The sequence below is a fragment of the Aureococcus anophagefferens genome (genome assembly GCF_000186865.1).
Source record: "Aureococcus anophagefferens unplaced genomic scaffold AURANscaffold_37, whole genome shotgun sequence".
In the NCBI taxonomy this organism is placed as follows: domain Eukaryota; class Pelagophyceae; order Pelagomonadales; family Pelagomonadaceae; genus Aureococcus; species Aureococcus anophagefferens.
The window spans coordinates 40,096-52,213 of record NW_008705594.1 but is presented as its reverse complement, the minus strand read 5'-3'; the positions used below and the strand labels follow the sequence as shown (position 1 = coordinate 52,213).

Below are 12,118 nucleotides of genomic sequence, written 5' to 3'. Positions count from 1 at the left end.
ATTGAGTTGCATCTTGGCGTTTTGGATCAGTCATCATATCCTCTACTTGAAGATGATGATTGAAGTTTTCAGGGTGTGGACTGACTAGCTCTGAGCAAATAATCTTTGGATAATTTAACGCGTCGGCCACCTGTAAATGACTTTCTCGAAAGAGCATCCCTGATTTGGTGTCGTCATATTGAGCATCAGTGCCATGACGCAATACAGTCTCATTTATGCAAGGGAAAGAGAAGAATGCAACATCTACAGCCTTAATCTTATCACGGGGCATGGTGATAAGGGATTCGACAGTGGGTATGAGTTGCGTGTTGTTCAATCGCTTCATAAGAGCATTGGACAGTTTCTTCTTTCTCTCACAAATAACTGACCACTCAAACTTATCTTGCAGCCAAGAAGGTAAGACTGCAGATGATTCCTGATGCAGGCCACAGGCTATAGCTGCATGTCGAATGATGGGTGATCGCGACTTAATTAGGCCTTTATCGGTGAATGAAAAGACACTGTGTCCTTGGAGTTGTGGTGACTTAGACATCACAACTTCAAGGGCGCAGCTGACTCTGTTATCCGAGGCGCAGAGTTTTAGCCTGCGGATAATCTTTCCAACATCGATGATGCTGCCATCTATGAAGTCTCGGAGGAATTTGTACTTCATAGGATCGACAACCGGAAGGTGGATTGAACCTTTGTGAGCGTTACGACTCAACTTGGCTACTCTGAAGTCTTTCATCTCATGGACGTTTGGATTCAGAGGTGTGCCACTAGGAACAATCGTCATGTAAGGTGGGAATTTCGTGTCGTCAGTACATTGTCTAACTCCATGAATTGACCTAGCATGAGGTGAGTCCACTATGCATGAGAGTGTTGGAAGAACAATTCTCCATACACCTAAAGCATAGGCTGTATCAGCACGTTGAGCAGAAGGTAAAAAGAAAATAGATACTCCCCCAGCTTTTGAAGCTGTCGGGTCACGTGCTGTAGCGCCCTGTATCATCATCACGGCATTGCTGACAGTTTCCTGCAGAATACCCACGCCGTCAGGCTGGCACGATATCGTGGCGCCAGTGTCTGAAAGCGGCTGTACATCTCGATAGTATTCTTCGCGGGTCCACTCCCTCTCTTGAAGAAAACGATGTTGATCCACAGATAAACCGAGATGATGATGATCAGGAACAGTGTTGAATTGCACTGCCGAGTGAACGTGCGTCCCTTCAGCATCGGCAACAGTGTGGACATGGTCACTGCTTCTTTGTGGATCGGCAAGCCCTGACTTATTACCGACCCTCTCTAAAAATCCAAATAGTCTGTGTCTTCCAGACCTATGAACGGACAGCCCCCCGACTCAAAATCGTCGGTAGACATGACCAATTGACTCGTGGTTGTCGTTTGTGATGGCGCTGCCTCCGCCACCGTCTCGATTTCCTGTTCTCCAAGCGCCCTAACGCCCTGCTTAGGGGGTTGAGCGGCTGGAGGCGGCTTCTGAGAGCGTTCAGAGCGCTCATGTCGCACATTTTTAAAAGTGCTCGCCTGTTGAGCTTGAAGTGACTCGAGGAACTCCTTGTTGTCCTCTGTCCTAGCAAACTTATTTTGAGAGAAACCTTTATAAACCAGAGAGCATAACTTTCCTGTGCTGTCTAGCAGGGTATCTTCCATCATCGGAGCCTGCCCTACTTCAAACCTTCGGTTCCTGCTCCCGTATGGATTCTGTGTGCTGCGTAGCGCGCCCTAAGTTACGTCAACAGTGTAAAAACCGAGTTGCAGGCATGACCTGGCCGAGTTCTCACAGGAGGACGAGGTCTGAGGTACGTCGATTGATCCTTTCGGGGACTTCGTGTGGGTGGGCCTTGAGGCTCACTCAACTTACCCTTTATGCCAAATTATTATCTTGATTGACTAGAAGGCTACTTTGTACAGGTAATCTTCGAGTAGCCAAGAAAGTAGCGCCCAAAGGAGAGAGAGAGAATGAGCTGTTATTTATTATTGCAGCTCAGTCGATACTCGCTCCTTATGCTCTTATCCGGCGCTGCTGAAGCAGCCCGCCGGCGAAATTCTTTCTCCCCGTGGCCAGCCGAACCTATTTTAGAGAGAGGGAGTTTAGCTAGTAAACTAGGGGAGTGGGGTGGGCCTTGAGGCTCACTCAACTTACCCTTTATGCCAAATTATTATCTTGATTGACTAGAAAGCTACTTTCGGACAAAAGCACCGTGAAAAATAGTATAATAATATCATTGGTCGCTATCCGTCACGCTGATTCTCCAACGCATGCTCCTTCAACCGATATTCATAACTGCATGTCGTCATCGGAACTCTACGGAACACCTGGCCCCAAACATGGGTCTCTTCCAAACAACGAACCTAGGCGCGCGCAGGCAAGCTTGTTGTAATTGGATGAATTAGTCCGTCAACTCAGGCGCGCGCAGGCAAGCTTGTTGTAATTAGATGAATTAGTCCGTCCGTAAACGAAAGGAGGACGGGCTCGAATGAGGATTAATGATGCGATGTGATCCTACTGCAATTGCCCGACCAGAAAATATAGACTCATCCAAAAATTCGTGTACAGTGCCAACGCTAGCTTCAGGGGACGTCCACGTGACTATAGATGTGATCGACATCAATAGCGCAAATTGCCATGCTACGAGTGTAGACCTCAAATCAAGTTTTCGAGACCTGCGCAGAGATCTTCAGACAGGCGTTGCTCCCCTCCACTTCAAGGACCTGACCTGTTTTTTATCAAGGTTACGCAAATGTATTCTAAAGTCCTGTAGCGCCCAGTTCGATTGCGGAACAGTGACTGCAATCATGGGCCCAAGCGGAGCTGGGAAATCCACCCTCCTGGACTATCTTGGCCAAAGGATTCATATATTACGTTCGCATTCAATAAAGCTATCCGGCAGCATCTACTTGGGCTGCACTCCAATGACCCCTAGCTTGTTCCGCGCGCGATGCGCATATGTTCCCCAACATGATGCGCTTTGGAGTACCTTGACAGTCCGAGAACATTTTCTATTTTGCATTGCATTTCTTGATGGATGCTACAAGCAGGAACGTCCTGTGGTTTCCAAAGTTATTCAAGTACTGGGCCTAGCTAGCTGTGCGGACACCATGGTCGGGGGGCCATTGGTAAAGGGGTGCAGTGGAGGGCAGCAGCGGCGTACAAGCATCGGGATCGAAATCTTGTCGAGACCAGAGGTCCTGTTGCTGGATGAACCTACGACAGGCTTGGACGCGGTTGCAGCTCTAAATATTGTTAGACTGTTGCGATACTTGGCCAATTCAGAACGAATAACTGTTGTGAACACGATTCACCAGCCAAGTTCGTATATCTGGGAGGAGTTTGACAATGTCCTGCTTTTGTCGACTGGTCAAGTTGCATATGCCGGTAGTCCGCACGATGCCCTAGCACACATGCTCAAGCTGGGTCATGCCCCCGAGCACAATAGTATCAATCCTGCTGACTATTTATTAGCTTTGGTCTGCATAGACTTCGATGACCCCGCTCACCCCGAGGAAACCGCAAAGACGCGACTTGATTTGATCATCGCCGCTTGGGCCGATGAAACGCAACCCCCACTCGAGTCTCCTAGGAACTACGTAGGAGTCAGTGGTGCCGCAACTAGCCTCCGTGTGTACAGGGCAACGTTTCTCATCACGCGGCGCATGATCATTGCCATAGTGAAGGATCCAGTCCAACTGAGAGCACGACTTCTGATGACTTTGGCGTTTGCTCTCTTTTTTGGGACAATGAATTTCAACATAAGACATTCACAAAAAAATGTGCTTAATTGGCTTGTAATCGCCATATTTGAAGGAGGATACCTTCCCATGTTGAGCATTCTATTGATCCCGTCTTTTTTTGTAGATGCACACGTCGTTGGGAAGGAAATTAGCAATGGATTATACGGTGTTACTCCATACTGGCTTGCCAATTGCCTTCTCCAATGCACATGTTCGTCGCTTTTCTCTTTTTCGTTCCTCACGCCCGTATTTTTGCTAACTCATCAATCCAGCTTCATTGGATTTTGTATTGCCGCTTGTGCTGTCATCTTCTCAGTGATTCTCTACGATGGAGTTGCATGCTTCTTTGGTTTATGCTGCACCAATTATGTTTTTGGTATGGGGTTGTGCAGCACAGTAATTGTAACGCAGTGGTTATTTAACGGTTTTTTCGTATCTTTGCCCAATATGCCATCTTGGATGAGATGGCTACATTGGTGCTCGCCAATGAAATATGTACACGAGATTCTTCTCATAGCTACATTCAAATTTTATGGCTTCGGGACATGTCGCATGTGGGAACCATGCTTCAACACGCAGTCGTCGAATCCATTCGAAGATCCAGCAAGCGGCATTGAGATTCTCAGATCACTCGGCACTCGAGTAGGAGGCTATCCTGATTACAAGGTTGATGACACTGACGTATCGCAACATCTCGCCATCCTCCTCTTATTCATCTTACTATTTCGCTTAGCCTTTTTAGCCACCTGCAGGCAATTGCTGCTGGCATAGGCGTCTATGCTTGGCGGCTTCACATTGCGCGGTCGCTCCAAGCCCACGTTTGCAGTGTCTATTACAGCGGGAAAGGGAAGATGACAACACGCACGAGACTCAAGCCAGTGACTTTTCGCCAGACTCGCAGGACCAAGGGGACACCGACTGAAAATGTGCTTTCGTGCTTTTTGTGTAGACACCGATCGAATTCGAAGAAAATTTTGCGAGATCGAGAGAAGCCACATTAAAATCCCGTCGCCTCAGACCGGCGCTGAACAGCTCGCGACACCGCTAGCACAGCTGCATTAAAATCAGGGAAAATCACTTGCTGCAGATGATTCTCCCGCACTAACTGGTGCACCGCCCGACCGATGTACCTCCATCTGCAGCGCCGCTGCGAAGGTGGGTCGTCCGTGAAGCCCGGGGCTACCGCGAGAACCGCCAGCGCGGGCCAAGCCTGCGCCTGAGCTCACAGGGGCGACAACTTGACTAGACTCGCGCCTGCAACTTCATACGGTATATAGTCCCCGTATTCCCTTTTTGGACACCACCCCGAGGGGCGTTGTCTTAGAAAAATAGGGTCCGTCGTTGATATTCTTACGACGGGTTTTTTGGCGGGATGGTCTCTCTCCGCCGTATTCTCTGTATTCTTTTTGCCAGCTCCTTTGCCTTTGTCGCGCTCTTGCGTCGGCATTGGCTCTTCCCGGCGCGGGGGCTTTATCGGCGTGCTGGGCTCTTTATCCATAACCATCTTGATCTGTATCCGATACCATTTCGACAGACTCAGTTCGGAAGTGTGTAAAGTTGCTTATCGTTTACGTGATGCTTCATTTCGTAAAAAAGTTCTTGAAGAAGCGATAGATGTGTTTGTTGGTGGTTCAAATGTTTGTTCCGTGGCTGTGTTTGTTGGTGGTTCAACTTCCATTTTATCGAAAGGGATAGGATTAAATCCACGTCTTTTAGAGGAAGGTTCAACCTAATGGTGCTCCGCACCGCACGGATTTTCACATTTTCAAGGGTAGTGTGTTATGGGACACCAACTGCGGGCATGAGGAGAACAAATCTATGCATGATCCGACACTAACGATGGTTGAACGATATCTGACGCTGCGTTTGGCATGTTCCGGGCCACAGGAGGAGAAAGTGAGAGCACTTCGCCGTGGGAAGTTGGGGTCGGAGGTCCCAAAAAGTTACTCCATGTCGTGCGAGACGAAGCAGGGGCCGAAGACGCCCGTGCGGGCGCTCGCGCGGCGCTGAGGGGACGGGGATGAAGGATCTCAGTTTATGCGTATTTCCCCAGGGCATGGACTGAAGTTTCGGGACGTCCGACCCCGAGTTCCTACTGCGAAGTACTCTCATAATCTCCCCTCGAGACTCGCAACATACCAAACTCAGAGTCAGAGATCGTTCGAACATCGCACTGCAAGCGCTTTGTGGTCCACAACCTCGCCTAGGATTCCTAGGATATGTGTCGTATCATGCATAGGTTTATTCAGCGAATGGGGCAAATTCCCCCATCCGGGGAGGGTCCGCAGTGCTCCCTTGGAAAATGGCTAACAAAGAGCAGTGTCTATCCCGCAGATGCCCGATGCAAAACGTCTTATCCTGCTTGGCCCACTCGGCGAACAATCCGTTTACGATCGAGCCCAATAACGAGTCCTCTCTCGACAGTGATTTCGACGCTGAATAAGCGCATGGCATTATCTGGCTGACAACCACGCCCGGCGAGACCAGATGCTGCCTCCGCATGTTGCTGGGTGTCGGCTCGCATGGACGGGAAAAGGGGGCCATGCCCCATCTGCGGGACCTTCCCCGGAAAATCACCCCGAGACCGCGCTACCCGCAACAAATTCTCTGCGCCTTGCACGCCAGTACCCATGTCCAAAAGCACGCGCGCCGTCCGAGCGCCCGGATCACTGGTGCTCTCGAGCACGTGCTTAGAGTACGCTTAGCCGGTGCCCGTTGTCACCGCCTCCCAAACCTGAGGGCCAAGGTTTGCTACCTTAGTCGACGCATCCGTGATCTTAACCAAACTGTCGCCGCTCTGCTGAGACGTCCTGATGGCCTCAGCCAGCTTGGAGGTGACGTGACCAAGAAAAGCCTCCTGAGGCGTCTGCGGGCCGCTTGCAAACATTTCGATCATCATGCCCTCTGTCATCCCGATGTCTGAGATATTCCGTTCCACTGCACAAGCTTTGACGGTAGTATCATAGGCGTCGCCGGCAACTGACTTAACTCCACTTGCCAGCATTCTGATGTACTGCTGCTGCTCCGCCTCTCCGGCACCACCGAAGAAACGCGCAAGCATGGGAAACTGCGCAATAAGAAAACGCCCTTTCAAACTGTTGTGCTCCTCAAGTGTCCGGACCTCGCTCCGAGGCAACTCTGTAAAACACAGTTGCTGCGACTGCCCGCCAGTCCATGACACGCTGATCATCCCATTGCGGTGGCCCATGACATTGACCTCGCACCACTTACTATTGATATTCGCATACACCGTCTTCGCCAGCTCCAACCCAGGCGACGCCGGCGGATCGACGACCTGCGCTCGATACCGCGCTGGCGAATCTGGGGCCGGGCCCGGAGCCGGGGCCGCTGCTCGCTGCTGGTGTTGCCCCCCCCCCGGGAACAAACTCTGTTGCCTCTGCTGATAAATGTGCCCCGCCTCCCGGTTGCCTCTGCTGCGCAAAAGGCTGTGGCGGCGGGCCGGCTGCCGCCACTAGCGCTGGCGGCTCACGGGCCTGCTAATCTTCATGTAGGTTCCCGGCACGTAGAAGAAGTCGCCCGACTGGCCCTCCTTGACGATGACGTCGCCCGGGCCGTACGTGTGGATCTCGAAGACGGAGGTGAAGAGCGCGATGGCCGCGGGCCGCATGGTGTCGAATAAAGTGAGGCTCATGGCGAGGAGCTGGGCCGTGATTCTCTGCTTGATGTACTCGTCGATCTGCTTCGTCACGGTGGCATCGTCTCGATGACCTCGCGCATCTTGTCCGCGTCGAAGTAGATGAAGAGGCATTCGCTCTCCGTCGTCACGGACGCTGTCGACCCTAATGGCAAAAAACCGTGGTCCTTGTCGTCGTTGTTCAACAGGCTCGACTCGCCGAAGAAGTCGCCCGACTGGAGGTGGCCGACGGTGATCTCGTTGCCGCGCGAGTCGTGGCAGTGGACCCGCAGCGCGCCCAACAGCACGACGTGGAGCTTCGTGAGCTTGGCGTCCTGGGCGACGACCAATTTGTCCGCGAACCTCGACTTGAAGTGGGCGATGTTCGCGAATTTGTTCATGCACTCGTCGTCGAGGCCGGATAAGACTTTAACTTTTCGCAGCCAGTCGACGACGGACGCGCACGTGAGCGCTTCGAAATTATCACAAAACAGCTTCGCTGCCTTGTCGCCCGTGTTCGTCAGCAGGTTCTTCAGGTAGACCTCCTGCGAGAGCACGAGAAGCGCCGCCTTGCCGACCGCGCAGACGTCCGTCGGGAACTCGCCCGTGGACTCGTCGCGCTCGGACTCGACGTCGCGTACGAGCTCCATCATGCCTATCATCTCGCCCTGGGCGACCATATTGATCAAAGGCCGGTCCTTTTTGTTCTTCTCGCCGTGGCACGAGACCATGCGGAGCTCGCCCTTTTCCACGATGAGCATGTCGCGGCGGCCGACCTTCGATTCGAAGATGGACTTGCCGTCGGGGACGACGACGCGCACGAACGACGCGGCGACCTGCTCCTTGGCTTTGATCGCCTCCTCCTCGGGGAGGCCGTCGTAGCACGCGAAGATGGGCGTGTGGTCGCACGCCTCCAAGGCGCCGCCGCCGCCCTCGGCGGCCTTGCCCTGGCCGCCGCCCATGGCAAGGGCGTTTTCGGTCTGCTCGGGATGATTTGCGGTGCGCCGCGCGGCGCTGCGTTGCGCGCGTTTGGCGGCCGCCGCGGGCGCAACGACCGCGACCGGCGACAGCGCGGCACCCCCGCGGACCGCGGGATCGACGAGGCGGTAGAGCGGGCCTCGAAAATTACCCAGGTGTACCTATTTTAGAATGGACTTAACAAGCTTATTTGTCCTGGTCAGATGTATCGTGCCTAACCTCTTGTTGTTTCCATCTTGGTAATGGCGCTTTTGGCTTAACATGAATCTCGATTCTCGTAATGCTGACACTAACTCTGACTCCGTCCCAATCGAATATGGATGGTGTGAATGCGGCCTCCTTCACTGTGGAAGACCATACCATGGAGATTTCGATCATTTTGTGGGGCCTGCTGCGAGCAAGTGTGAGCAGAAAGCCTTCTACAAGTCTCGTGGATACAACCCCGCAGCGCGTGAAAATGCCCCGAGATGTAAACGCTGTGTAAGAGGCGATAAAGCGCATTACTTGCTTAATGCATTCGACGTCGTAGTATTCGATGCGGTCCCAACATGGGTTCCATGTGTGATCTCATCAGTATCGATTAGCGGGCTTTTTCAGAGAGACAAGCTCATATTAATGCTAGTTTTAAAGCTGCAGTTTATTAATGGACATAGTGCGGGCGTCAAAATGACTCTTTGGGAACCAGGGATCACAACCGTTGGCGCGGTCTTGGAAAATGAGCTTGGTGGTATTCGGCCCGTCATTGCCAAACGTGTATGATCACTTAAGGAGATCAAGGGGTGTGCGAGTGGGAAATCATCATAGATGAAGAGAACGTCATTGAGAAAAAATGCAGAAGGCGAGAGTAAGCCAATGCATTGCGTATATTTTCACATGAAGGTAGTACCCTGCTTCCAGGCATCGGCTATGTCGAGCTAGCCTGAACCACCTCCGAACCGAGATAAGCACTCCTTGCCGTGTAGTTCTTACGACCGTGCTTTCTCCGGTAATGACCAACTCTTCTTATCCCCTTTCTTATAAATCCATTTTCGCTTACACTCAAATTGAATACATTGGACCTCACCTCAAAGTAGCCACTGGCCTCGCGCCGCTTCTCCTCCTCGTCGACTATCTTCCGAGCTATAATCTCCCGCCGCCGCATCCACATGCACCAGGCCTCGCTGGCGCGTCCTTTGGTGCGCCTCCGTGCGCAGCGCCGCCTGGATGACGGGCCGGTCCCTGCGGTCAAACTCCTGCCTAGTGATCACGCATATTGCGTCCATCATAGACTGGCCCACGGAAGGACCGTAAGATCTTCCAAACTGCATGACCTCCGACATGAAGACCTCCAGCTTCCCCTCAGGAGTGACCATGGCGAACTGGGATGGATTTCTCCTCTCCCGGACCCAACGTCGCCGTCGCTGTCATCGCGGCTCCAGCTTTGACTTATGTCCGAGAGGGGAGACTGAATAGCAAGTATCCTGTTTACATAGACTACTGCCAATGCGGCTTTGATTATCGCAAATCCACGTGAATGATCCTGCAAGGCTTCAGGACACGCCAAGGCAATTAGTTTGATACATTTGTAAAATGGGATGTAAAGTCAGCATACGCGCAATTGGAGTTCCTAATGTTGTGGTTTGGAAATTCCGTCCAAGAAAGGCTGTCCGCACCTGCTGTCCGCACCTGCTCTCCGTTCTACCACACTGGCATCATTGCACCACAGGACGCCAGGGGCACTTCCCCCAACGGTCTCTCCAGCCCCGTCAACGGCCTCCCAACGGATAGTCCCCAGGGGCAAGTCCGGATGCTTGTTGATGATGTGGTGCAACCATTGTGGAATTTTGTGTCGCCTACGGAGGATGGACAAGTGTAGCCATAGAGGAAAGGCACATAAATCGTAGGATTTAGGAGGGTAGGTTAATGTTTCCCTTACATAAGAATGTATCTAATTGCGCTGCAACCACCTTGCGTTCAATTTGGCTAAGAGCTGACACTTCTTGATTGTATTTTGAATAATGTCAACTGTTCCATATCCTGATTGGTCAAAAGAGTGGATGGTAGTGGTCTTTTCGTCCGTCGCAATTAATTCGTGAAAGGTACTGATTTGCTGCCGCAGACCTAGAGTTCCGGGGCGGATTGAGGACTTTTTCTTTAAATGAAAATCGAAAACGTGATCAAGAGATGGATGGGGTCCTTCAAGAGTGCAATAGTCGTAGCACACAACATCAATACTTCCTTTGCGACTGAAGAGTAAAACATTGAATCCAGCAAATTGATCTTTGAACAGGTCCATCACCTTCTGGTTTTCTAAGAATCTTTCGCGATCATTTGCGTCAAAATCAATGCGCAGATGTGAGATGTTGCCATCCTTGTCTAAAACTGGACCGTCCATTGTGAAACTTTGTCCAAGACGCATGCGGATGAAGATCGTCTCTGGCGAATAGTTGCGGTCATTCTTCTCCATATTGGTTGGAATTTCTTGTATATCATTTTGAATAACAAGACGGCCATCATTTTTTCAGACAAAAACTCAGGAGAATATTGTAAACTTGGTTTGGTGTCTATGCTGAAGTTCTGGAATGTACCTAATCGCGCTGCGCGACGAGCACGTTTTTTTCCAAAATAGTAGAAATTGCGCGTGCGTGGCGTAGCCACATTAGGTTCTTCCAGTACCCTATTCGGGTCTGGTCTTCTAACGGATAGAGAAAATGCTGACATTGAACCCAAAAATCTTGGGCTGTTCGTGTTGAATTTAACTGTGGATAACACACTGTACTCGCCTACGGATCAGAACGGGCCGATGGAGTTTATAAGTCTGGTGTTTCACTGGTTGGATATGGGAGTCTCGGCCGACTTTGTCAATGACATGGCCTGTAAAGTCCACGCAGAGTTTCAGAAAGGTTTTATCCTTACAGTTTGTCCGTCATTGGTACGAGCCTTGCCGACCAACTTGACGCCCTTCATGCTAATAGTCTTGGAAGGCATATTAGAGTGTTTGGTGTTGTGTTTTGGTGTTGTTTTGGTTTGGTTTGATATTGTAATAATATTGCTATCAAAGAGTAGACAGCATCATTTTTATTAAGTTTTAGTAAGTTTTAGTGGCGCTTTTGGTGAGCTGCAATAATAAATAACAGCTCATTCTCTCTCTCTCCTCTGGGCGCTACTTTCCTGGCTAATCGAAGATTACCTGTACAAAGTAGCTTTCTAGTCAATCAAGATAATAATTTGGCATAAAGGGTAAGTTGAGTGAGCCTCAAGGCCCACCCACACGAAGTCCCCGAAAGGATCAATCGACGTACCTCTGACCTCGTCCTCCTGTGAGAACTTGGTCAGTCCATGGCGCATCACCCGGGTCCAGTGGATAAGCATCTAGACACGCGGGTGACAGCCGGTCTGGAGAAGGGAAGCTCGACTGGCCATAGTAACCAGCCCCGCCCTCGAGTGCCAACAATGTGGCCACCTCCAGTTCTTTCTAGGTGTCTCCTGACCAACACTGTGGTAGGTTCCAAGAAAGAAGTAGCTGCAATCGCGACTGGCGCCACACTGGGCGCCGTCCGGGTGCAGACAAAGAAAAGAGGATAACGGATCACTGAGAGTCACCGTGCAATCTTCCAACACTGTGGAAGCCCGGTACCCTAACCGCTCCCGCGCCAGCTTCCGCTAATGGGAAGCGCGGCGAATCTCGAGGCCAACGCTGTGGCCCTCGAGAGAAAGAAAACAAATGCGAGATGGCTAAACGGGTCCCCGGCACTCATGGCCCGACACCGCTCACCCCGCTTGAAGTCCACGAAG

At 51.4% G+C, this 12,118-nt stretch overlaps 4 protein-coding genes across 4 annotated transcripts; 1 reads left to right on the top strand and 3 right to left on the bottom strand.

Moving 5' to 3' along the window:
• Window positions 1-2,490: 2,490 nt before the first annotated feature.
• On the top strand, window positions 2,491-4,503 carry ABC3 (putative ABC transporter; the record flags this gene model as incomplete). The annotated part of the gene is made up of 1 exon (XM_009042790.1): window positions 2,491-4,503. The coding sequence occupies one exon, from the start codon at window positions 2,491-2,493 to the stop codon at window positions 4,501-4,503; it is 2,013 nt and encodes a 670-aa protein (XP_009041038.1).
• Window positions 4,504-6,085: 1,582 nt separating this feature from the next.
• On the bottom strand, window positions 6,086-8,328 carry AURANDRAFT_67292 (hypothetical protein; the record flags this gene model as incomplete). The annotated part of the gene is made up of 4 exons (XM_009042729.1): window positions 6,086-6,283; window positions 6,467-7,027; window positions 7,223-7,532; window positions 7,574-8,328. The coding sequence occupies 4 exons, from the start codon at window positions 8,326-8,328 to the stop codon at window positions 6,086-6,088; spliced, it is 1,824 nt and encodes a 607-aa protein (XP_009040977.1).
• A 920-nt stretch (window positions 8,329-9,248) lies between these two features.
• Window positions 9,249-10,718, bottom strand: AURANDRAFT_67291 (hypothetical protein; the record flags this gene model as incomplete). The annotated part of the gene is made up of 5 exons (XM_009042728.1): window positions 9,249-9,543; window positions 9,655-9,863; window positions 9,905-9,950; window positions 9,997-10,176; window positions 10,291-10,718. The coding sequence occupies 5 exons, from the start codon at window positions 10,716-10,718 to the stop codon at window positions 9,249-9,251; spliced, it is 1,158 nt and encodes a 385-aa protein (XP_009040976.1).
• A 193-nt stretch (window positions 10,719-10,911) lies between these two features.
• On the bottom strand, window positions 10,912-11,671 carry AURANDRAFT_67290 (hypothetical protein; the record flags this gene model as incomplete). The annotated part of the gene is made up of 4 exons (XM_009042727.1): window positions 10,912-11,106; window positions 11,240-11,375; window positions 11,459-11,513; window positions 11,626-11,671. 4 exons carry the CDS (start codon window positions 11,669-11,671, stop codon window positions 10,912-10,914), a joined length of 432 nt encoding a protein of 143 aa, XP_009040975.1.
• Window positions 11,672-12,118: the final 447 nt, after the last annotated feature.